The sequence below is a fragment of the Ricinus communis genome, chromosome 7, assembly GCF_019578655.1.
Source record: "Ricinus communis isolate WT05 ecotype wild-type chromosome 7, ASM1957865v1, whole genome shotgun sequence".
Lineage (NCBI taxonomy): Eukaryota > Viridiplantae > Streptophyta > Magnoliopsida > Malpighiales > Euphorbiaceae > Ricinus > Ricinus communis.
This window is the reverse complement of record NC_063262.1, coordinates 23,378,352-23,404,302: the sequence shown is the minus strand read 5'-3', so window position 1 is coordinate 23,404,302 and position 25,951 is coordinate 23,378,352. Positions and strand designations below refer to the sequence as shown.

Below are 25,951 nucleotides of genomic sequence, written 5' to 3'. Positions count from 1 at the left end.
CTCAATCTAGAAGTTAAATTCCATTAAGTCTCATTAATGTAAACATAATATTTTTACTAAATAATAAATTTTCCTAATTTAACACTTGCAGAAACATAAAATCAATTGAAAATGGAAAACGATTAAAGAAAGGCCTGCAACACGAAAAAAAAAAAAAAATTTACAAAAGCGCTACACATTTTCTCTCTTCCACCGTTGCCTTTTCTCGTACATCTTTGTTTCCTTTTTCTTTTTTCCCACTTTCTCCTTACATTAAATTTAAGGACAAATATAATTATTTTACAATTTTTAGTATATGTTATTTTTTCAGATAAAAATATGTATATAATTATAATTCTCAACAGAAAAAATTTCACCGTTAAAAATATCTCATAATGATTCAACCATCTTCAATTTGATCAGCCATCATTATTATGTTACTCATATCTAATAACTTGAGTTTAGAGTTTAATAACTTTTAATTTTATTATTTAATTTTTAAGTTACAGAATCAATTTGATGGTCAAACAACAATGTTTTGAATTACTAAACTCTAATTCTATATTATCAAATACAAACAATATAATAACAATGACTGATCGTAAAAATGACTGAAGTTTTGCGAATCGATATTTTTTAGTAGTGAGATACTTCTGTTTGTCATAATTTTAACTACATACGTCCTTTAAAAAAAAAACTAAATACTAAAAATTATCAAATGGTAAAATTACAAAGTACACTTTTTTAAATTATTTCTTAAATTTAATAATTTTAAAAAAAGAGAATAAGAAAAACAAGTTAATTGAAAAAATGGCGTAAGCACTGAAGAAAGTAAACACAAATCAAGTTGAATAATTACATTAATAATTAAGAATATATTAATATCAAGATCTTCTATTAGATTATTTATATTTACGCATCATACAAATTTGTATATAATATTTAAACTTTAAACAACATAAGAAAACAAAAGGGATAGAGCAAGATGAAGATGAAGTGAAATAAATATTTAAAATTGCATCAATTTTTCTCACGTTTACAAACTAAATAATTTATTTTTTTATATTAGAAATAATTCAATCGGCAATTATCATTATATACAAATAACTAATTATACCATTTAGAAAATCATATCAAACGTTTTCAAGAGTTTAAAATACAAAACCAATTAAACATTAAATTTGTAATTTATATAATTTGCTAAGTTCACATTAATAATGGATATTAAGATGTTGAGTATTATTAATGTGAAAAAGCTTCATTTTCCGATCCTTAAATGGCAGTTCATAAATGATTGTTATAAAGCATGAGAGATGATATTATACCTGCATTTTATAATTGCCAAGACACTTCCTCTCTATGCAATAAGAATGATATTATTACCATTTTGCATTCCTTTTGAAAGTCTGTTTTTCTCTCTCTGTGTCCTAATTTGACACTTGGAAAACACTAAATAGGTCAAAGGGATAAATAAGTTCCTAAAATTTTAATTAAAATGTAATTGAATTCCTAAATCCTAAAATAGTTCAATTATACTCCTAAAATTTAAAAAGTGAAATAATTATATCTCTATAGCTAACTTCATTTATTTTACTGTATAATGATATAAAATCATGTTAGTTTTAGACATTAAAAAATTATTTTAACTTTTTCTAACTCATATTATTTTATATGTAATGAAGTATTAACTCTTTCATAAAAAAAAATATATATATTTTTTCTTACTTTAACAACAAGAAATAAACACCACAATTAGTCTTAAAAAAGCAAAAAACGGTGGTGGAATAGAAGGAGGTAATTCTAAGAATGTAACTGTCCTGATTTCTTAATTTTAAAAATGTAATTGAACCACTTTAAAATTTAAGAGTTTAATTGTATTTTAACTGATTTTTTCTTAATAAATAAAGAAAAAAAAAAAAAAAAGTAATGCAACACTTACAGAAACATAAACAAAATTATATAATACAATTTTTTCAATCCAAATTTTGCCTTTTCTTTTGGTCTAATGGTTAAAAAAATTCAAACATTTGTAGTAGTTTGCTATTTTGGCTATTTTTTTTAAAATTATCATTAGCGTTCGTGTGACTGTTCGCATTGTTTAATTTTAATAAACAACTCAATTAGATAAAAATTGCTCAATTAGACTAAATTGCACTCGATTTGCTCAATCATAGCTAAATTAGTAAAATTTAAAAAAAAAATAATCAAAATAGTAAAATTTCATAAAGATTTAAATTGTATAGGCTATTAAGCTTTTTCTTTTCAATCTGCCATAAAATTTAAGAATGAATAGGTAATTATTGTTATAATTAAAAATCATTATACCTAATAGTAACTCATGCATAATTTTCTTTCCTATCACAATTCAATTGTGCTCTGTCCGTATCTTGAATAGATGCAAGTCTAATACTAAATGCTTTAAACATAATTAAATAAAAATAATATCTTGTACAAGTTAACTTAAGAAACTAAAAATAAAAGAAAATAAGAAAAATTAAAATTCTAATATATAAATGAATTCGCACTTTAGTCCCTCCTACTCTTGTCCTTTTTTTTTTTCCTATCTTTTCCATTTCTTTTTCATTAGGTTAAATTGAAAACTATGAAAAGGCTAAATGTAAATTTATGTATTTAAATTATTAGTTATTTAATGAGTTTAATGCTCTAATTTTTAATGTAACCAAATAGATATTCAAACTTCTTTTAATCTTTTCTTTCTCTTCTTTCTCTTCTTTCTCTCTAGATTGAATTTAAGCATATAAAAAAACTATTAATATCATTTTGATCTCTCCAGATCTTGTCTATATTTTTATTCTCTACTCTTGTTTAATTTTGATTGGATTAAATTTTAAAAATATAAAAATTACCTAAATAAAGAGAATGACGTAAGAGAATTAAATATAGAATGCAAAATCTAGAATAAGAATAAGAACATATTAATATCAATATCTTGTATAGATTGTGTGAATCTAAATAGGATATTTAAATTTAATACAGTGCAAAAATAAAAATAAAACTATATCTGAGTGAAATTTATATGGATTACATGAACAAATTTGATTAAAACATATTTACATATATTTTTTCAGAAAAAATTGTCTTAGTAAATAAATTTAATGAATCTTCTAAAATGCAATAACAATGATAATTTTTTTCATTTTTATTTTTTGTTCTTTCAATTCTTTTATTAATTTATTTTCTAAATTATTATGTGTCTTAAATTAACAAATCAAAGGATAATAAATAAAAGATATTAAAAGAAAATTATAGATTGACAAAATAAATACATATTTTGCTCTTTTAGTTTTACTTTTTTCTTACCTTTTATTTTTTTTATTTTCTTTAAATTAAGTTCGTAAAATCAAAACAGAAAGATAAATAAATAAAAAGAAAGAATGACGTAAGAAAATCAAATACATGAAGCGAAATTTAGTATAAAAGTAAAAACATATACTGTCAAGATTTCACGTCAGATTTATATTCAGTTAATCTATATAAAATATTTAAATTTTAAACAATAACAAATTAAAAAAAATTAATACATTATAAAAAGAAAAAAAAAAATATATTCAACAAATCTAAATAAGTTTAGATTAATATTAATTTTTCAATTGTAAAATCTATACCAAATATTTTGTACAATATTATTTTTATTTATTGGAGGGCCATCAGGAGGTGAACTACACAACAAAATATAGTCATCCTTTTACATTCGCTATAAAGATAATAATTCACCTAGTACGGAAGAGAAATATTTTATTCTTACTATAAATTTTGCTCTCTTTTAGTTTTACTTTTTTCTTACATTTTATTCTTTTTTATTTTCTTTAAATTAAATTCATAAAATCAAAATAGAAAGATAAATAAATAAAAAGAAAGAATAACGTAAGAAAATCAAATGCATGAAGCGAAATTTAGTATAAGAGTAAAAATATATCCTGTCAAAATTTCATATCAGATTTATATTCAGTTAATCTATGTAAAATATTTAAATTTTAAACAATAAAAAATTAAAAAAATTAATATACATTATAAAAATTAAAGAAATTTGTATTCAATAAATCCAAATAAGTTTAGAATAATATTAATTTTTTAAGTGTAAAACTTATACCAAATATTTTATACAATATTATTTTTATTTATTGGAGGGTCATCAGGAGGTGAATTACACAATAAAATATAGTCATCCCCTTACACTCGCTAGAAAGACAATAATTCACTTAGTGCGAAGGAGAAATACTTTATTCGTACTATAAATTTTGCTCTCTTTTAGTTTTACTTTTTTCTTACTTTTTATTCTTTTTTATTTTCTTCGTAAAATCAAAACTGAAAGATAAATAAATAAAAAGAAAGAATGACGTAAGAAAATCAAATACATGAAGCGAAATTTAGTATAAAAGTAAAAGCATATTTTGTCAAGATTTCATATCAGATTTATATTCAGTTAATCTATGTAAAATATTTAAATTTTAAACTATAACAAATTAATTTACATTATAAAAATTAAAGAAATTTGTATTCAATAAATCCAAATAAGTTTAGAATAATTTTAATTTTTCAAGTGTAAAGTCTATATCAAATATTTTGTACAATATTATTTTTATTTATTGGAGGGCCATCAGGAGGTGAACTACACAATAAAATATAATCATCCCCTTCCACTTCCTATAAAAATGAAAACTCACCTAATACAGAAGAGAAATATTTTATATAATTTAAAGATAATGGTAATAATTATTGGTACTGCTCACTCATTTTCAAAAGTATAGTTGACTTTCAGTTTATATATAGATTAAAAATATAATTTTTTCAGTTAATATTATTAATTTTTAACATTAATTTTTAATATTTTTATTAAATATTTCTATAGAAGTTACAATAGTGTAAAAAGTAATTGAATGTGATATTATTTATATTAATTAATAAAAATATTATTTAAAAATTATTTACTAAATTAATAATCAAAAGAAAAACTATAATTTAGAACAGACCAACAAAAAAAAAATTTAGAATAGAGAAAATATTACTTACAAATCATTGCATCTAATATTAACTCTAACAATAATTATCAAACATTCAAGAGCTGAAATATGAAATATAAAACTACTTAGGATTAAAATATAAAATTTCAATCTAGATGTTAAATTTGATTAAGTCTTATAATTAATGTAAACACTACATTATTCCACTGTTTAAAAGAGAATAGTCAATTAAAATACATTGGAGATGCACCAATTCATTCCTTTTGTAAGTTTCAAAAGAAACCTGCATATATTTTACATGAATTGTTCATGCAAGTTCCACAGAAAATTCATACACACACACTTTTTATTATTACAGAATTTTCCAATTTAATATTAATAATCAAAGGTAAAATAAAATAAAATAAAAAAACCCCAAAAAGCCTTACAATACAAGCACTCCAAAAAACAGAGACAGAAAGAACACTATACAATTAGCTCCCTCCCATTCTTGCCTTTTCTTTTCTTCCCTTTCTTCCTTTCTTTATTTCTTTCTTTCTTTCTTTCTTTCTTTCTCATTAGATCAAATTCAAAAAATAACAAACACTTCTCTCTCTTCACTACCAATAAAATCCTCTCTCTCTCTTTCTATCTCTAAAACCTTCCATTTATAAATCTTTCTTACACATATTTATACACAGAGTCTTCTTTCTTTATATTGTAACTTACATAGAGAAAAATTAGAAAAAAAGAAAAAGAAAAGAAAAGAAAAGAGAGAGTTTGTTTGCTTAGTGAACAAAGATGAGCAATATTGGGGTTAGGGCTTCAATTCCAAGCAACGTTAGAAAGACGATCCAAGATATAAAGGAGATCACAGGTAACCATAGTGAAGAAGAGATTTATGCAATGCTCAGAGATTGCTCTATGGATCCTAATGAAACCGCTCAAAAGCTTCTTCTTCAGGGTATCTCTTCTCTTCTTTCTTGATTATTATTATTATTATTGTTATTCACTTATTTATGGTTTTTGATTCTCGCGGTTTTCTTTCTTTAAGCTCATTTTTCAATTTAATCAAGTGCATGTTTTCTCATTCTGATGATTTCTTTGTGATCCGTGTTTTGAACCTTAGGGATTTGATTTTAATTTGGGTTGATTGGAAATTGTGGATTTGAATTGGGTTTTCTATTTGCTTTTGAAGGGTGTTTACTGTTTCTCCAGTATTGTTTTTGTTCTTTCTTTCTTTCGTTTTTACTTGTGGGGCTACCTAAGATTTTGCAATGTTAATGAGTTTCTATGTTCTAATGAAAGCTTTCTCTTTTCCCCTTTCCTCTCACTTGTCTTCGTCTTGTTGATTTGTAAAAATGGCTTTTGAAGATATCCAAGAGTTAATGAAGAGAGTGTCATGTATTCGTGTGAACTTAGAAAATGAAAACTCAAGTTAAAAACATGGGGTTTTATCTCTTACTGATTTTACTAAAATGCTTGCCCTCCAAAAAAACAACTTTCTATTATGAATTTATGTTTTTGAAGTTTAAATGAGTTGCTTTTAAGCTATCCATTTTATTGCTCATGAGTTGAGCAAGTTTATATGAAAGAGATAGCAGTTGAGAATGTTGCTATGCTATGTTTTCTTCCCTCGTCTCTTTCTGAATATGATGGACATGTATGTGGTTTCACAGATACATTTCATGAAGTCAAAAGGAAGCGTGAAAGGAGAAAAGAGGTAAGGGTTTTCTTTTCATACCTCTCAAATTTGTGCAGTTCATATATCTTGGCTTCTTTGTTTGAGACACCTGCAAATACAATAATATTGTTGATAGTGTTGATGTCTTCGATCAGCTATATTTTCTTTAGAGTTTGTCCAGTGAGTGGATTAAGATGATTGTTAGTCCTCTGAGTTTAGCATGCTTGTAACCTTGACATTATAATCTCTAGGGTGTGCATGTAATTTGGCATTAGCGGATATCAATCATAGGCATGTTCATTGTGAATATTCAGGTTACTTAATTAGATACATAAACATTGTGCAGTGTGCACAACTTTGGAGGGGGAATTGAATGAGGCTACCCTGTAGGTTCTGCTCAGATAATTTTGTCAGTTATTGGACAGAGAGGGACAAATAGATATGTTTAAGGTGCTGTATGTTGATCATAGAGAGATAAGAGTAAGGAAATAAAGATTTGGTTGTCATGGTTTTGGATCCAGAATGAGTCAGCGGTGGTAGAAAGTACTTATTTTGTCTATTCAAGTAAAATTTTATTTATTATTTTATTTGGTGATCATGTACAAGTGCATTTAATGCGAAAATGTACCTATTATATTTTTCTAGATCAAATATGAGTTCTAGTATCAATTTTTGTACTTACTTTAAATTGTTGCAGAGTTTGAACAACAGAGAATCAGGAGATTCTCGCTGGAAAGCTGGCACACAGGGACGGGGGAGGGGTGGCCGGGTGAATTTTCCATCCCGTTACACATCACATGGTAAAGAATTACATTTCAGACATTGCTTGTTGAAGACTACAATTGCTGGATAATTCTGTTGTCTCAGTACACGGCCACTGTGCTATATTTAACAATATGCATTTGTTGGCTGCTTATTGCACATATAACTCATCTAGTTACAGGTTAATGACAGACATTTGTCCAGTTTTTTGTAAAACTCTAACTACCCAACTATTTTGGGTTCACGACGGAATTACCACATTAGATATGGCATTATTATTTGATGATATGGATGTTATTGTATGACTAAGGTCTATTATAATTTTTAAGCTAGTTGTTGACTGTGAGCTTGGTTCAGATGCTGGTGGTGGCAGGATATCTGGCCCTGCAAGGGACAATGGAAGCAACCAAACTGCAGAGAAGGGAGCTGGCACTTCTCTGCCAGCCTCTCAAGAGAAAAGTAAAGAAACAAGTCCATCAGCAAGGTGGCTATGATTTACAAATCTAAATCACCTTTATAATGTGGTTCATAGAGTACAATCTTATGTGTGATAATTACTTTCTCTAATTATGTCCTGCAGCTTTGTGGGTGCTTCGGCCAGTGGTGCTGCTGGTGAAGCTTCTGGAAGCACCAGTGCAATGCGTGCATCCAATTTATCTGCAGGAGGTAGTGTAAGTCAAAATGAAGAGACTTCATCAAATATCATTGTCGATAAGTTGGGAAGTACAATGTCACCTAGTGATGCTGACAAAACCCCCTCTATCACATTTGGAACTGGGGATGCACATGGGGAACCAATTCCAAGCTCTAGTAACTCCTCAGAGTCAGTGGCTCCTGCATCATCATCAACAGTTTGTTTCTCGTCATCTGATCCTGTTCTTGTTCCATCTAATGATTCATGGCACCCTGGTAATATGGGCACCATTAAACGTGAAGTGGGGGGCCATCGAACTACCGTTGAATTAAATGCAATTACTTCTTCTGAGAAATCAGGTTACCTTTTTTTTTCCCAAAAAAATAATTTTTTAAATTTTCTTTTTGAACTGTTCTTTTTATCTTCTTTTTGACTCATTGCTCACGACTTGCTGACCACAGCTCCTGAGTCCGCTACTCTTCTGCAAGGGAAGGTGCCAAGTAAATCCCAGGTCGGGAAGGGTCTGCAAAATGAGGCTTCCCAACACTCATCTGCATCAATCCACAGTGGTTCTTCTGGTAGTAGGCCTTCCTCTAACTACAGTAGTAGGTCGCAGCAAGCAACTGGTCTGCAGAAGGGTATGATTTTACTTTGGGTTTTTTAACGAAATCATTTCAGATTGTTGTTTAATGGAGTTGAAGATGCACTTTTAAACTTGTTAAATTCTGCATTAAGTATTTTGTGATCCCTAATCTCATATGTAGCATCGGGCAGTGTTGACCTGGTAATGTTAGCCCCCAAGTGTGCTTTGTTTCAGCTTATTTTGGAGCCTTTGTGTTGAGAACATGTTCTTGTAGTAGTAGCTTATTGAATTTTAAGGTGAATTACTAAAAAGAAATTACTAAATACTAGATACATTTACTTCACATATAGAGCTTCATGTTTTCTCTCCTGCTGCTTGTTCCCTGTTATTCCCATTTTCTTATTCTTTAATGGTTTAAGCACGCACATAAATTTATACAGACATGCACTTTCTTCTAATGTAAAGTTTGAGTTGAATATAGTTTGGTAGGAGTTCTTGATTGGCATTCTTGTTCAAGTTTGGAAATAGAATGCAAACATACGTTTGCTTGCTTTATATTCCTCGTTACCTGTTATTGTAGCTACGCATGTTCTTTGTCCGGATAGATTAGGTACATTGACTTGGATACTTCGTCCATAAATGTGAGGCATCTTAACCCAAGGAGAAAAGGGAGGAAAAAAAGGTTAATTATTAAATACATGTACCCTCTTGTCTGGGTTTTACTGTTGGATATTGTACTATGACTTCATTATACTAAACAATTAAAGATACTCTGTCTTCGACAGCTGGTTCTACTAAGGAGTGGAAACCAAAGCCAGCAAGCACAAACGTGCTTCAAGTGTCTGGAGCAGCTGGTTCATCTGATGTGCCTGATATTCCAGTTGAAGCCACTATCCAATCACAGCCTCTATCAAAAGCCCTTGATTCAGAAGAGGCCACCTCTAAGCTGCAGAAGAAGTTGGAGGAGTTGCATTTTCCTCAGCGTCAGCATGTTATTATTCCGAACCATATTCATGTTCCTGAATCTGAAAGAACAAAATTGAGTTTTGGAAGTTTCGATGCTAGTTTTGGAATAACAACAAGCCTTGTTGGTGGTCCAGGGAGTGACAAGAGTTCTACACCTTTGTCTGAAACCTCTGAGGGTATTGATGAAACTGTGGAGGAGCATGCTGCGAGGTATGTATACTGATTGTTGTTCGTTAGGTATAAATGCAGAGTTGAGTTTTCTAGTATGCCTTGTCATGAAACTAAACCTTACTGAGAATACTAGTCTGCTTTTGTCATGGTATCTGTTGCCTTCTATTTATTTTTTGCATACACGTTTAAGAAGAAAAATAGGTACTTGACTCATTTTGCCAGAGGATTATTACGTATCTGTAGCTATAATAATACTATAAACAGCATTTATACTGATGTATTTTCGCTAGGCTTTGACTCTGATTATTTATTTGGCATATCGTTTGGGATTGAGGTTGGAAAAGCGCTTTTCAGAAGAAGAAAAGGTTTTCTGAATTTGTTAGTTTTGGAAACTGCTTTTGGAGAAAACAGGTAAACTGATGCTTTTCCAAAAAGCAGATTTGACGAAAGCAATTTATAAAAAAATTCAATCTTTTAAATCTAAAAGGATTCTAAAAGTGCTTCTTTCACACACAACAGTAATCCCACATTGATTGTTTCTCTGTTTCGCAACCCAATGGTTCAATTTATTGTTCTTTTAGCAAGCTGAAGTTTTTGCAATTGTTAGAATAATAAATTCTTGCCTCAGTGTAACAAATGTGCAAGTAATACAAATTTGATTATACTGTATAATTTGATATTCTGGGAACCATTTCAGCAGTAACATTTTTTGGTAATGTTTTCGGGTTCAGCAATCAAGATACAATGGAGACAGTTGAGGAGGGAGCATATCCTGATCATCCAGAGTCACCTTCCCATGTGTCTGGAAACTTATCTACTGAGGGTGATGTCTCATCTAGTGCAGTTCCTGACTATAGTGAGTCCAAGCAAGAGACTGCATTGATGTCTGGGGGCCAGCAATACTCAGTGGTGCATACTACTCCGAACTACAGTTTTGGCTTTGTTCCTCCTGTGCTGAGTAGCCAGATTGCAACATTTGAAAACTCTGAATCTCAACAGCGCGATGTTTCTCGTCTTCCTAGTTTTGTCGTAAGCCTTTTCTTTGAAAACTATGTTTCTTTATTTTATATACCAACTCAGTTGTATCTTACTTGTGTTTAAGTTTTTGGTATTGATTAGATATAGTTTTCCTGGGAAGTAATAAATTTAACATGTATCTCAATGTGTATTATATTGTTGATACGATGTCTATCTTGTGCACCCAAAACTTTGATTTTATCATGGTTACATGGATAAGTTTTAAGAGTAATTTATTGCATCATTGCATGGGCGGCTTTAAAACAAATAACTTATGGTATTTAATGGTTTCTCTGTCCAGGTTCAACAATCTGTTGATCCTACAAGCTACTATGCTCAATTCTATCGTTCAGGTGCGGATACTGATGGCCGTATTTCTCCATTTCCTTCACCTCCAATTGCTGCTAAATACAATGGAAATGTTGCAGTGTTGCCTCCACATACTTCTCAGTCTGCCCAAGAGGTTACAATAGCTAAGCTTTCTTTTGATCTTTCATTTAGCGAAAAGCTCAGGGTCTTTATTGATGATTTTCCTCATTCGAAAGTTGTTATTGATCAAAGAAGTTATTTTCTTTATTGACCATTGTTTTAAAATTTCTTTGGGCATAATTTCATTATTTCATGATCATGCTGCACTCTTATCTGCATCAATCAATAATTTTGCGATGCAAATGTTAGGAAGCTGCTTATGTTGCTAAGAATCTCCAGGGTTAGTGCAACTAAGATCAAGTATCGTATCTCTTTGTCTTTCTCTGACTAATTGGGGTTTGTTTTGAGCCCATAGTATCCACATATGACTTTAACAATTGGACTGGTGTAATTTGTAGTCCACATTCTACAATTCACTTATTTGTACATTTATTAGATTTTTTTTTTGATAACTTTTGTGGTTATCAGCAAAAATAGGTTTGTCTTCATTCTATATGCTGACTGCTATCACAACTGTTCAAGTTTTTTGAGGTTTTGCTACGGTAAGTTTTTAAGATATAGTAGGCTTTCCCTCAGAAGCAGTTACATGTAGTTTGTCCAAAGATTCACTTAAGCTTAATTTATGCCATAAGTTAAACATCATTCAACTATCTCAGTCGTTTTACATCAATAATTGCATGATTAAATTTGTTGATTTTTCCTCTGTTTTGCTAATGTGAATCTGCCCTACATGTTTTGTTGTTTTATTGAGACAAAATTGGTTATGCTTAGCATTGCGTCAAGGCATGTTGCCGCCCTAAATATAACATAATTTTTGAGTTCTTGGAAAGATTTGAAGAGGTTCCTAGCAGTAGAGTTGTTCAAAGGCAGCGATCCTTCTGGTTGCTTTGCGCTTATCTCATGCTGTAGCTTGCATATTGCTGGCAAGTAGGTCAAAAAATCCTTAGCATTTTCATTTTGGAGATAAGGGATAAAATTGCAAAAGAGCTCTTGCTATTCTTCTGGTAACTCAGTGGTTGAGTGTTTGCCTCCTAATATAGGGGCTTAAATGTTAACTCCTAAATACTCCTTTGCACTTTAAGATCTATGATGTTCCTAAACCCTGACATTGGCAAATTAAACCCTGATCTTTATTTTCTTCAAATTGAAGTTTATGGTCTTGACCTTTTTAATTTTTTTTACTTAGAAATTGAATTATTGGTGCTATGTTGTTTTGAGAACTGCCCATTTAGAAACTATTTCTGATCTATACAGTGCTAGTCACTTAACAATGGTGTTTTCTTAGAAGGAATAGTGCCTACTCAAACACATTAAATAATAATACCTAAGAATACGAATCTGATGATATGGAGAAACTATGTGTCATGTTTTATAGTCCTCTCTGGGAGTTTGGAGTTTACCATTTTGTTAGTCAAGTGCTAAGGGTATTACAAGTTTCTAGCTATTTGCTTTGGATAATGCAAATATTGTTAAAAGAACATTGCAAGTTAATTATGAATTTCTAATGTTCTGGGTGCTTCATCGTGACGACATGTTTGATCTTTCCAAAATATATGAACTTTGTTTTCTGGTGGGGAGCTGTTTGCTGCTGTTGTGAAGATTTATTTTAACAAAACGACTTTAGTCTTTGTAGGTTTTAAATTCTAATTCTTATATATGTTTATTTGCAGGGTGGAAATTCTTTAGTTTTGTCAACAGCCGGTCCAACTCCTCTAGTGACTCAAGCTGCTGGGCTCATGCAAAGCTCAATACCTGTCACTCAGCAAGCACTCCCTGTCTTCCGCCCACCAACTGGGTTGCATATACCCCATTATCCTCCAAATTACATTCCTTATGGTCATTATTTCTCCCCATTCTATGTTCCACCTCCAGGCATCCACCAGTTTCTAAGTAATGGTGCATTTCCCCAGCAACCTCAAGCTGGGAGTGTGTATCCAGCTCCACAGGCTGCAGCTGCCATGGGGGTCAAATACTCGCTTCCACAATACAAACCTGGAAGTAATACAGGAAACTCAACTCATATGGGAATGCCAAGTGGCTATGGGCCATATGGCTCTTCTCCAGCTGGTTATAATCCCAGTTCCACAGCAGCAGGAGGAAATTCTACCACAGATGAGGATCTTGGCAGTTCCCAATTTAAGGATAATGTCTACATCACCGGGCAGCAGGTAGGATTTTGATTATTGTTTGTGTGTTATATTACAGTTAATTGCATAGGTTACTATAAGAGCAAGTTACACTGAGCTTCTTGGAGATGAGGTGCAAAAGGAGTTTAAAAAGCTGGAAAATTCAAAATTAACACCACATATTGATAAATAATTATCAGCATTCAAAACTCCCTGACTTGGATCTAACAGTCATGTCTTCCATCATAGGATCTTCTCTGGAAGTTCTACTTCTATGGTTACTAGAAACTATATCCCTATTGTTAGGGCTAAGGGCTGAAATTCAAGAAAAAGAGAAAAAGAAAAGAAGAGCAAGAAAACAAATATTGGATTCCACATTTGAGATACAAAGAAGAATTCTGGAGTTTATCTTTTTCCGAGTGAGGAAAAACAATGTTTTTGTTTTACTTAAGAGTTCAACTAGAAAGTAAAAGAGTATGTCTTAAAAATAGAGGAAAGCAGAGGACAAGAAAGAGGAATAATAGAGTTGGAGAGAGAGAGAGAGAGAGGAGACTGGAATAGATGAAATGCAGAAAAAAAGAGGACTCTGATTGGAGAATAGAAGAGAATGAAGATATATAGAGAGAGGCAGTACTAGTTACTAACTGGTCTATTCTGATCTGGCAATCGTATGCAGAGCAGTGTCTTGTTCTTGTATTTCTTTCTCTTCTTTCTTTCTTTTCCATAGCATACTTTTCTTTTCCTTTTTCCTTTGCTTATATTATCAAATGAAAATATTGCAGTACCTATCTAGCTCTTGCCTTCTTCATAATTTTTGGTCTTTTGTTTTAACAGAGTGCACCATAACACGCCATAAGTTGATATCTATGCTTAGATCAATCTTTTAGATTAAATAAACAAATAAATGGTGGAAGTGTAAACACAGCACACAGGTATGCCTTTGCCGTGCCTTGTGGCTTGAAAAGGCACAAGCCTCTATCAACTATTGTTGATCTTCTTTTAATTCGAAAATGACTCTTTTACGAGACTCATGAAAAATAGAATATAGTGGCTATAATGGTCAAGGGTTATTGCATATAAGTTTGTGCTTACAATTTTGTGATTTAGTTTCTTTCTATGGTATTCCTTTCTCAGAAATATTAAATTTCTATAGATAACAAGGTGGCTGGTTCTGTAATTGGAATCGTGGCTACAATTTTGTTTTCCTACTGCTGGCAGAGGCATTTTTTGGTTGGGGCAAAAATCAAAGGAGCTGTTAAAACAATAATGTGACTGGTTGTGTAATTGGGATGGTGATTGTAATTATGTTTTCCTACTGCTGGCAGTGGCTTTTTTGTTGGAGCAGTAGAGGTGTTGGTAATAGGATCGTCTAGCAGCTTTGGCTGCTGTGCTATTTATTTTTTGGTGGATGCAGTAGTGTGCTTTTGGTGATTAATCCATGCGAGTACTGTAGTGGTTTTGTAATCATTGTAATGGAGATCCATGATTTGTGTCCTATGTTACTAGTTTGTAGAAACCTGAAAAGTGCTGGGTAGCGTTTCTCCATTTCTTTTGCCTTTGTTCTAATATCTAGATTTCAATCAAAGATTGTGGTTTTGACTCCTGTGATCCGACCATGAGAGTATGGCAGCTTCTAAACGTTATATATAACTTTATTATTTGGCAGTTAGTATAAAGTTCATGTGCATGCTATAGGTCCTCAAACTTATGTCATGTGTTGTCAAACCAGCATTCTGTAATTATTAGCTCATAAAATCTCATATCTGTTCTTTCACTGCTACAAAATGGCATTTATTCTTAATGGTGGTGGATTTTTGCAGAGTGATGGCTCAGCTGTGTGGATTGCTGCTCCTGGTCGAGATATATCTAGCTTGCCAGCAAGTTCCTTTTACAGCCTTCCTCCTCAAGGTCAGCATGTAACTTTCACTCCAGCACAAGCTGGGCATGGCACCTTTGCCAATATCTATCAGCCTGCACAAGCAGTAACTGCGGCAGCTGTTCACCCGCTTCTGCAACAGTCTCAACCCATGGCTGGAGCAGTTGATTTGGTGGGTCCTGCAGCTAGTGTTTACCAGCAGCCTCAGCATCAACAGATAAACTGGCCTAGTAACTATTGAAAGATGGAATGATTTTTGTTTTTGTACACCAAGAAAACAAGTTCAGTCTTGGGTAATTTTTGGGAACTCCAAGAAGTTTGGAATAGGGGGACAGAAAGAAGATACAAACACTGGCAGGATCTGGATTACGAAACTAGAGGAAGAGTCTTGGGAAAAATTTGCCAGTGGTATCTTATAATTGCTTGGGTCGGGGGCATAAAAAAGCAGTTCACCTGTAACTGATATTGACCATTTTAAGTTAGTCAAGGTAGGCATGTGCAGTATTCTCATTTCTTCTTGCTGCCATATGGTGTTACAGTCTTCCATTTCATAGTCTAAAGCCTTATTCTCCTCTTTTTTCCTCTAAAAGTCTTTGAACTAGGTTTATATTGTTGAGTGGTGAGAATCTTTTTCATTCTTTTTGACTTGAGGTTTTCTAGGTTTCTGGAAAGTAAGATATAGGTTGCTGGAGAATTTTTCTAATTCCTTTTTTCGATTGTTATTCCGCTACCTGTAAAGTGAATTTTTGATAGCGAGGGAAAGGATGTACGTAACTGTTGTAATTGGTAAAAGCGAAAGTGAACATTTTAATTGTTTATGCTGGCTGATATTTCATTCATGAATGCTTGCTGGAGAAGAATAGGCCCGTCTAGAAAAAGTTTACCAGGAATATTGTACTTGAACATTGTCAGGGTTGTGTAATTGCTATTTGTTCCTAATCAAGGCTGGAGGAGTTAATAATTTCTATTTGATGCTTAAAGGAAACGGCAGTTGCCCACTTCTCTCATGTGTCCTGTTGTAATCAAAGTTTATATTCTTGCACTGAAACATTTGCTTGATTAAATTACATTCTGTCTATTGTCTGCATGCCATCAGTTAATAATTTGCATGTATCTTACATTTATGAATACTCTGTTAATTTTTGAGGAGCAGTTAACTTTTGCAACCCTACCCAGGGTCTGAGGCTGCTGTTCTTCCTACTTCTGACCGATTTAATTGGCAATTTAAGGAATAGGGGAATGCCCCAACAAAAGCTAAACTACAAAATCATCGCCTGCCTTGGACTCCGCTCTGTAAGCGTTCATTGATGTTATCTTCCACCAGAATTTTCTTACATTTCAATTCCAGTTGGTCCATCTTATGCAAAAAATATTTGCATGAAAATTTTGTCTCTTGAATTCATCGATGATCCGAAGTGTATCAGCATAAATTGGAGAGTTTAAATACTCATTTTGGTCACTTCCATGACAGCAACTTTGCAACTCTAATTAACTGCCACATCAAGCATGCTGAACAAGTTGCTCAAAGTTGCACCTTTCTCACGCAGCGGTCGCTCCAAGCTGGCTCACCCTGAAGCCTCTCAGGAGCCTGAGGATTCCCCTTCTGCCTTGAAGATTGTCCATGCAGGTGGGAAGGTCGAAACTTACTATATGGCAATACCCGCAATCAGGATATTGGAGAAGTACCCATCTTATGTGCTGGCCAAGCCAGAGGTTTTTCGAAGGCCCTGGGATTCAGTGGTCCGACCTGAGAAAATCCTAACTCCAGGACGCAAGTTCTTGCTTGTTCCACTTCGAACTGTGAAGAAGCTCCGGCGAAGGGTGAAAAAACCCAGTAAAGACCTGTTTGGTTCTTCCGTATCTCAAGCCTCTGGTTCTGATGACATCTCAGTTGACTGCAACGTTTCAAGGGAGACGAGGGATTCTTTCATGAGTGCATTTAGAAGGAGAAGCGGCATTAAGAAGCATGTCACATTCGCTGGCATTGATGCCAAATACAAGGCCTCGGGTTCGTCCAACTCAGAGAAGGGGGGCAAGAGCAAAGATGGTAAAAAGAAAAGCTCAAGCTGTCAGTCTGATATAGGAAAGAGGAGGCCTCAGAATGGTTTTCTATGGCAGCCATCTCTAAACTCGATCGATGAAAGCCAAGGGAACTGATTACAGATTAATGCTATATATGCTTCAGTTCAGCGCCCTCCAGAGTGGGCAAAGCAAAGATAGTAAATTAAGAACAATTATTATTATTATTTTTATTCAGCAGAATTACAGAAGTCCCCAGCAGAATGTTGGAGAAAGTGGACAGTGGATTTAAGAAATTCATTCCATGAAAAAATAATATAAATCTTAATATATACTTTTAAAATTTTGTTATGACTAGAACTTGAGGAATGAACCCAGTCATCAGACAAGAAGCTGCAAGGACAGGAGCCGCGTGCATGATGACCCTGAAACTTGATGTAAGAAAACCGTGAAGCTCCAAAAACACTGGTCCATAGGCATATAGGCTAAGCGATGGCTAGGTACCATTGGCAAAAGTCACCAGTAGTCTAAGGCATGCATGGCCAAACGCAAATAAAAGGGAGGTTCTATTAGGCCAAACTCTATTATTTTTAATGCACTTAGCTTATTAATTTTAAGCCAGTTCTATTATTTTAAAGGGTTGGTCCAAAATCTTATCATAATGCAAGCTTTACTTCGTTGATATTGAAATGAAATGTAAATTTTTATATTCCACTTGAAGAAAAGGAGAAAAATAATAGAGGTAAAATTAATGGCAGAATACATAATATTTAAACACTTCAACTGTAATTATTTAATTATTTAGTTCTTAACTTTTAAATTAACTTAATAGATATTCAAATTCTATTTAAAATTTAATTTAATTTATAGTTACAAAAGAATTATTTTTAGTAATATTTAAATATTTATAAGTAGTATGTTAAAAATATTTAAATATTATAAAAATATGAATAGAATTTTTTTATATTATATTAAAATTTAAAGTGTTAAATTGATTTGATGAAGAAAATTAATTTTGTAATATGCATTTAGGCTAAAATTAATATTTCATCTTTTTTCCTCTGAAATCAACTAAATCACACGTGCAATTTTATTTATTTATTGATTAAAAATGGAAAATTAAAATTTGTTGCTTAACAATTTTCTTTTGGGGGTTTGAGACAGAAGCACCGGAGCCTCTCAGTTACCAGAAACAAGATAAAAGAAAAACAGAAGCATAATACAAAGCAAGCAGAATTTCATATATACATAATAATAATAATAATCATAATCATGAGACAGGAAGATGCCGATGAGGAGACAACATCGACAACATCAAATAATAATGGTAATACTAATGTAAGAGACGGAGAAGAAGAAGAAGAAGAAGACGACGAAGAAGAAGAAGAAGAGAAATGGAATGTAAAGAAAGAAACCCTAATTCAACAAGTATCAGAAAGACTTAAAAAAGGAGATCTAAATACCCAAATTCAAGCTGCTAAAGATTTAAGAAAGCTTGTCCGAAAATCTTCTTCTTCTACTAAAACTCGCTCTAAATTCGCTGCTGCCGGTGTTATTCAACCTCTTGTTTTTATGCTTTTCTCTTCTAATCTTGACGCTCGTCACGCCTCTCTTCTTGCTCTCCTTAATCTCGCCGTTAGAAATCAACGGTCAGTTCCTTAATTTTTTTCTCTTCTTTTTTTATGTTTTTTTTTTTTTAATTTTTATGTTGGCCTGAATTGAATATTAGCTTTATGGTTTTAGGTTTTTCAAAGTTGTCAAAAGAATTTTTTGGCTCTTGATTCTTATCTTAAATTAGGGTTTTTATTTTTCTCATGATTGGAAAAGACTTGTATCGTTGAGATCTATTTACTTCAACAGGGATAAATTTCCATGATTTTTTAGTTAATTCAAGTATCTTATCTTTCATACTTGTAATATTTATCTGCAATTATTGGTGTTTACATGGACGAATGTCTTTTTATGCTATGAAATTTTGGGAGAGAAATGGCGAAGCTCTCTCTCTCTCTCTCTCACACACACACACACACACATTCATATATCTATCTTTTTGTGTGTGTCCTTTTTATTGTTGGATTTTACCAAAAAAAAATGTTGCAATTTGTTTGCAGGGGATTAGTTTTTGTAAAAGTACCATCTTTTTCCTATGAGGATGGTTAGATTGGGGTTGTTGCTTTGATGAGTGTTAGTATTATCAATTGGTTTCTAAGCCAAGAATGGTATGTTTCTGTTTCAATAATATTAAGTGTCCTTTCAGCTCAATCGATTGTGTATACTTAATTAATGATTTCAATTGCTATTTTCCTCTTTTTCCCAATCTGAAATTGTTAGAGATTTAAAAACATTTTCTTAGGCCCTCATCCACAAGCCTAAGCTTTAAGGTTGATTGGTTCCCTGAGAGATATAGATTCGTTTTGCTCAAAAAAATCTAGTTGTGTGGTTAGGTTGCAACAATGGTGAATCGTTATATTGTTATGTGAGTTCTTTTTGTGTTTATTCATTCTTTATGCCAGTTTTTCTTATGTCTTGCTTTTCCTTTATTGTGCTGACTATATTTTAGTACTCCATAGAGCATACGGTCATTTTTACCTGATTTAGTCTTCTTTCTATATTTTACGTTTATCAGAAACAAAGTCAAGATAGTGACAGCTGGTGCAGTCCCTCCACTTGTCGAACTTCTCAAGTTTCAGAATGGTGGCTTAAGAGAATTAGGTGCTGCTGCAATTTTAACGCTCTCAGCCGCTGAACCTAACAAGCAAACAATTGCAGCTTCAGGAGCTGCACCTCTTCTGATTCAGATCCTGTACTCTGGGAGTGTTCAAGGAAAAGTTGATGCTGTGACGGCGCTACATAATCTCTCAACCTGCAACAAGAATTCCCATCCAATTGTGGATGCTAAAGCAGTTTCCCCTCTTATTAAACTCCTCAAAGAATGCAAGAAATATTCCAAGTTTGCTGAGAAAGCAACAGCTCTACTTGAAATCATTTCTAACTCTGAAGAAGGGAGAATCGCAATCACAGAATCAGATGGTGGTATTCTAACTTTAGTAGAGACTGTTGAAGATGGATCACTTGTTAGCACAGAATATGCAGTTGGAATTCTGCTCACTCTGTGCCAGAGCAACAGAGACAAGTACAGGGAACTAATTCTTAAAGAAGGCGCAATCCCAGGTCTTCTGCAACTAACTGTGGAGGGGACCTCTGAAGCTCAAAAAAGAGCTCGGACACTCCTAGACTTGCTTAGAGATACTCCAGAAAAGAAATTGGCATCTGCAGTATTAGAGAAAATTGTTTATGACATTGCTGCACGAGTTGATGGCTCAGATAAAGCTGCTGAAACTGCCAAGCAGCTATTACAGGACATGGTTCAAAGAAGCATGGAGCTCAGCAGAGGCCGCATCCAGCATACCACGGCAGCTTGTCCATCTTCTAAGATTTCATCCACGTGAGGAGCCATGGTTTGATAAGAAAATTTATAAGTAACCCCCAATGAGAGTTTGAATCTGAATCTTTGTTTTGTTTGGCCAGTTAAAGCTCTTGTAACCCATAACTACGTCACCATCCAAGAAGATGAATGCGCAAAACTGATATACTGAATAGGTTTCACTAGTGGTCTACTTTCTTGAGGTGATATTTCAACCTCAACAAGGTGTTGTACATCCATCTTGCTCATATAAGATATAAGAAGCCAAAAGTCTTTTGGCTCGAAAGCATTACATTTACAATCCTTCAAATCAAGCAAGCTCTCAAAGCAGTCACAACACCAATTACATGCCTCCCAACCAGAATGCTAGTTCAAGACGTCAAAGGTTTGTGCTGTGATTTTTGACAGGGTAGCTACCTTTCTTCCTCCTGGCTGGAGAATCAGGCACTTGATCAGTGGCTGCAGTATACAAGAAATCAATTTTGGTGATAATGGCGGGTCTGGGTCTCTGTTCATAAGATAATAATAATAATGTAAAAGCAAGTGTTCCTTCGGCAGGGTTGATCCAAGAAGCAATCGTTATGCTTTGATATGAATGATGCTTCCAGGTTCTATAGAATAGAAAGAAAAGGCCAAAAAAAGGAAAAAAGAAAAACTTTAATTAACTCTTGTCCTTGTTCTTTACTACTCCACTAGAGCATATTATAGGAATACAAAAGAGATTCAAAACCGATGAGCCTTAGTCTAGTGGCTAGTGGTTAAGGGTGATCCAAGGGTCATAAGTTTAAATCATACCCTTTAAGGAATTTTTTGAAGTGGAGGATTCAGAGTTAGTCCTATCATGCGGACTGGTTCTGTAATATTCTTAAAGATAAGAAAACAGAGATTGAAATGTCATAGGAATGTGTAGCAGAAAATTCTTGTTCTGTTATTGGCTATAAAGTTTTGAGCCGAAGGTCAAATTACTTCATAACCTTCAATTGCGGTCAATTGAGCCTTTTAACTTTTGATTTTGTTTAATTTGGTCCTTAACTTTCATTTGCAGTCTATTGAGCCTTTGAAAACTGAACTTTGAAGACTTCTAATTATTTTTTTCTGTTGATGGTACCTGCAATTCAAGAAGGAAAGGTCAAGTTTTAGACCAAGCTGAAAATTTAAAGCGACAGAAATTGGAATTTGAAAGATTTCTTCAATTAAGACTTTAAAATATATTTATAGACTTATTTTAGTCAATGATTTTTGTAGAATTTATAGACTTTTAATGACTTTTATAGAGTATGAATTTATTAATGACTTTTATAGAACATGAATTTATTAATGACTTTTATAGACTTTATTTTAGAAGATTTTTATAGAATTTATGAACTTGTTAATGACTTTTATAGATATTATTTCATAAAACTTTTATATATATTTGTGACTTTTATAGACATTGAAATTTTTTTATTGATTTTAATATACATATTTTGATGTAATAAATTAATTTTTATGATATTATAAAATAAAAATTTTAAAGTAATCAATAAAAGTAGATGTCTTTAATTAAAAAAAATCTAACTATCTCCATGTAACAAAATTTAGAATAATATTTAAAACAAAAAAAAAATTAATGTTCATTAGTTTCCATGGGCTTAACATGATTCTACATATTAATATTTATAGTAGTCCTCCATCCATTGGCAGTATTTCTTTGTTGATCTTGTGTTTTAACAAATAGTTCAAAATCCTCTTTTTGATTAACTGGTATAATTGGAGATGATAAAATTTCATTATCTGGTTTAACTAGAAATTCATCCATACGACACTTTTTTTTAAGAAAGTTGTGCAATCCTGCACATAGCTCTGCTTGTATGTTATATGAAAATGGAAGAGCTGTTTTAAAAATTATAAACCGCGATTTAACAATACCAAATAATCTTTCAACTGTATTTCTCAAAGAAGTATGGGAAAGATTGAATAACTCATTTGCATTGACTGTGGAAATCTTAAAAATGATAGCAAACACCTTGAAAAGGAGCTAAAAACTAAAGTCATTCTGGAAATTCACAATCCACCAAAAAATATTTACCTAACATATGTATAATAAAAAAATATGATAAAAATAAAAAATAAAAATAAAAAATGAAAACAAATTGAAATTACAGTAAGTAGATTAAAAGTAGCTTATGACACTTTAAGTCATTACTCCTTGATAGAGCATCATTTAATACTTTTGAACCATGTGCAGATTTTTTCAATCCACTAAGCACATAAATGAATTCCAAATCAAAGTTACAAGCTGCTAAAACATTTTACAAAATTCCATGACAATTGCGATAGCTATTAATGTCAATGTCCAGTAACTATTGTAGGAATATGGATACTATCAATAACTCTAATACAATCTTGAATTAATATAAAAATATCTAATTGTAAAATAACAATAACATTAATAAAAAATGAATACACGCTTACTATAAAGAGTAGTAGAAGTGGCAATAATAATAAAGTACTATTAAAAATTAATAATATACTTACTTTAAAGTAAGGATAAAATCTTTTTCTCTAATTTTATTTGGAACTGAGAAACTCAGTTTAGCCCTTATATCTATTGCAATTGTGTTTAATGCTTCAAGATTTTGTTGAAATTTTGGTTGGCAGTAAAATGTGAACAACCAAATGTTTTGCTAACTAAACAATATCTAGAGTTTTGACGAACAGTAAGTAGAAAGGCTGCAAGAATTTTTTTGATGCAAATATACCTTGTATCCTGTAAGGGTATTTTTTCTCTAATATCCCGCATAGTTTAAGAGACATGCTATGATACATTCTATCTACTTGTCGAAATTCTTATGGATCTTCATTTAAAATCTTATATATATAATTGTATCCATTTAAATTTTTTAGCCGTCTAGATAAAAGATATTGAACATGATTTTAGGACATAACAGTTTTAAGCTCATTCAAGACACATATAATTGCTTAAATATTTTATACCATTCTTCTTCCATTTCTTCTTCTTCTTCTTCTTCTTCTTCTGTTCTTTGATTTTCTACTTCATCATCTATATTCATGTTTAAGATGTATAAATAGAATTACTTAAGAAAATAATAAATCTATACGTAAATATATTAAATATTAGAAAGTTATAAAACACTAGTTTTAAAGTAGATTCATTATTTATTCATAGATTCCTCTAAATTAAATAAAAGCAAACATAACCAAGTAAATAAAAGGGAATTATGTAAATATTTTTGAATAAAAGGATTATCTTAAAATATTCCTCTCATATTTCACCCAGAGCAGTAAATTTTTTGGTTATAGAATCCTATCCAAACCTAGAACTATAACGTAAAAGATTGCAATAGTTGTTGTATTTTTGTTTAACCCATTTCAAATGGCTTAAATATTAAGAATAATTCTTATCACATCCAAGTTTTTCCTTCAAAGCAGGAAGTATCTTTTTCTTAACTACCTATCAAGCCATTGTTATAGCGCCAACCTTGCATCGCAACATCAATTATGAGTTTCAGTAACTAGTTAGTTTTCTTAATTGTCCAAGTTTTATAGTTCTCACTAATTTTTCCTTTAACTTTGTCATTCCTTGTTGTGTACTTCTCATTATATTATTACTTTATTATACATGTAATATATAATAAATAAATATAAATAATATAAAAAAACATGATTGAGTAAATAAATTAATAAGAAAAAATTCAGATGCTATTAGAAAAACTAATGGTATTTAAATGCTTTAAAAGTATTTTATGGGCACTATACTATAAAATTGTCTGAAAACGTTTCTCCACCATCAAATTAAGAGCAGAAAGTGACTGAACTCAAAGGAACACATAGAATGCTTCTGCCAGCAAAGTCAAGTTTTTCAGTCAACTTTTGTATTCATGCAACAAAAAGCAAAATGAAAATATGAGTTCACGAAAAGATTTATGTTTTTGTTTGGTGAGTTACCATAAATTGTCTGCCATTGTTATTTAATAAAAATGATATATAATTGTGTGATATATATTTTTTTATTTATATTTTTAATTTAATTATTTTTCTAATTTAACTAAAAAAAAAAAAAGAAATACCTGTCGCTTTTTTATTTTCCTTTCTTCGCAGCAACGAACGACTTCTATTCTTGGAAAAAGTCTGCTCAATCTTGAGGTAGAATAAAAGAAAATTCTTTAGATTTCTTATTTATACTGACCTATAAAAAGACATTCAAAACACACAAAATTCTATTGTCTAAATTCTATGACTTTTTAAATATGAGTTTACTTTTATTAACTATCTAAAAGTCTTAGTTAAAAATCTTTTAATTTTTATAAACTTTTTTTTTAAAATTTATAAAAGTCTTTATTAAATATATTTTAACTTTTAAAGAGTCTTTAAAAGTTAGAATTAAATACTCAATGACTTTTAAAACTTATAAATAACTGAATACATCCTAACTTTTATAGACAATTATCTTTCCATGGGTTTATTTTATTTAACTTTTCAACCTAGTAACTTACTACTTATTTAACAAGTTAAACTAATTTTATATATTTTTTAAGAAATAAAAATAAAATAAATTTTATTTGCTAAAAATAAATTTTAAAAATATTTTATTACGTGAATAATAATAGTTTTTATTTTTAATAATTTTAGATAAATTTTATTTTACATAAATAATTATAAAATATAAATTCGTTAAAATAAAAATATTATTATTCACATAATCAAATAGTTTAAAAATTAAAATTGAAATAATAAATTTTGAGTTATAACCATATAAAAAGAAATGTACTTTTTTTTATTAGTAAATAAATTTATTTTACTTTTATTTATTAAGGAAGAATATAGAATTAGGTTAACTTATTAAATAAATAATAAATTATTAAATTAAAAAAGTGAACTAATAGAAAAGCAATTGCCGAAGAGAGCGTTAAAGAGAGAGTGTTATTAGCATAGTCTTATATTGCATTTATTTTCAATAAACAAGAAAAATACACTAGAACAATAATTCTTTTACAAAGATGAATAATAATCACAGTTTTTGGAATATCATGAGCACTTTTCTTTTTGACAAGTTCAAAAATGTCAAATATTTGGGAGGACTAAAGTAAACTGCTAAATAGAATTAATTAAATATAATTTGATAAGTAAGAATAACCATGTAATTATATGTTTAGGTCAAATTGCTATTTTGGAGTATTATTATAGTCGAACCACTACTACTACAAAAGGGTACATAATTCATTATTTCTTAAGTGGCCATTGTTAACATTTAAGTATCTACTTTTATTCATATAGATTTTTGATTTCAATCTTAAGAAATTATTAACTCATTGAAATA

General features: G+C 31.2%; 3 protein-coding genes across 4 annotated transcripts; all 3 read left to right on the top strand.

Annotated features, from left to right (window-relative positions):
• Positions 1 to 5,230: 5,230 nt before the first annotated feature.
• On the top strand, positions 5,231 to 16,006 carry LOC8289706 (GBF-interacting protein 1-like). 2 transcript variants are annotated; one of them, XM_048376635.1, is made up of 12 exons: positions 5,231 to 5,644; positions 5,680 to 5,904; positions 6,620 to 6,663; positions 7,322 to 7,424; positions 7,744 to 7,870; positions 7,967 to 8,379; positions 8,482 to 8,658; positions 9,389 to 9,779; positions 10,472 to 10,769; positions 11,059 to 11,220; positions 12,857 to 13,354; positions 15,133 to 16,006. In XM_048376635.1, exons 2-12 carry the CDS (start codon positions 5,742 to 5,744, stop codon positions 15,427 to 15,429), a joined length of 2,673 nt encoding a protein of 890 aa, XP_048232592.1. In that variant the 5' UTR covers positions 5,231 to 5,644; positions 5,680 to 5,741; the 3' UTR covers positions 15,430 to 16,006. The 2 variants fall into 2 exon arrangements, with proteins under 2 accessions (XP_048232592.1, XP_048232591.1); XM_048376634.1 differs by having other exon boundaries at positions 5,232 to 5,904.
• A 294-nt stretch (positions 16,007 to 16,300) lies between these two features.
• Positions 16,301 to 17,458, top strand: LOC8289705. Its single transcript, XM_048376636.1, has 2 exons — positions 16,301 to 16,481; positions 16,660 to 17,458. The coding sequence occupies exon 2, from the start codon at positions 16,695 to 16,697 to the stop codon at positions 17,343 to 17,345; it is 651 nt and encodes a 216-aa protein (XP_048232593.1). The 5' UTR covers positions 16,301 to 16,481; positions 16,660 to 16,694; the 3' UTR covers positions 17,346 to 17,458.
• An 874-nt stretch (positions 17,459 to 18,332) lies between these two features.
• LOC8289704 (U-box domain-containing protein 15) lies at positions 18,333 to 20,932 on the top strand. Its single transcript, XM_002532167.4, has 2 exons — positions 18,333 to 18,856; positions 19,834 to 20,932. The coding sequence occupies exons 1-2, from the start codon at positions 18,480 to 18,482 to the stop codon at positions 20,654 to 20,656; spliced, it is 1,200 nt and encodes a 399-aa protein (XP_002532213.2). The 5' UTR covers positions 18,333 to 18,479; the 3' UTR covers positions 20,657 to 20,932.
• Positions 20,933 to 25,951: the final 5,019 nt, after the last annotated feature.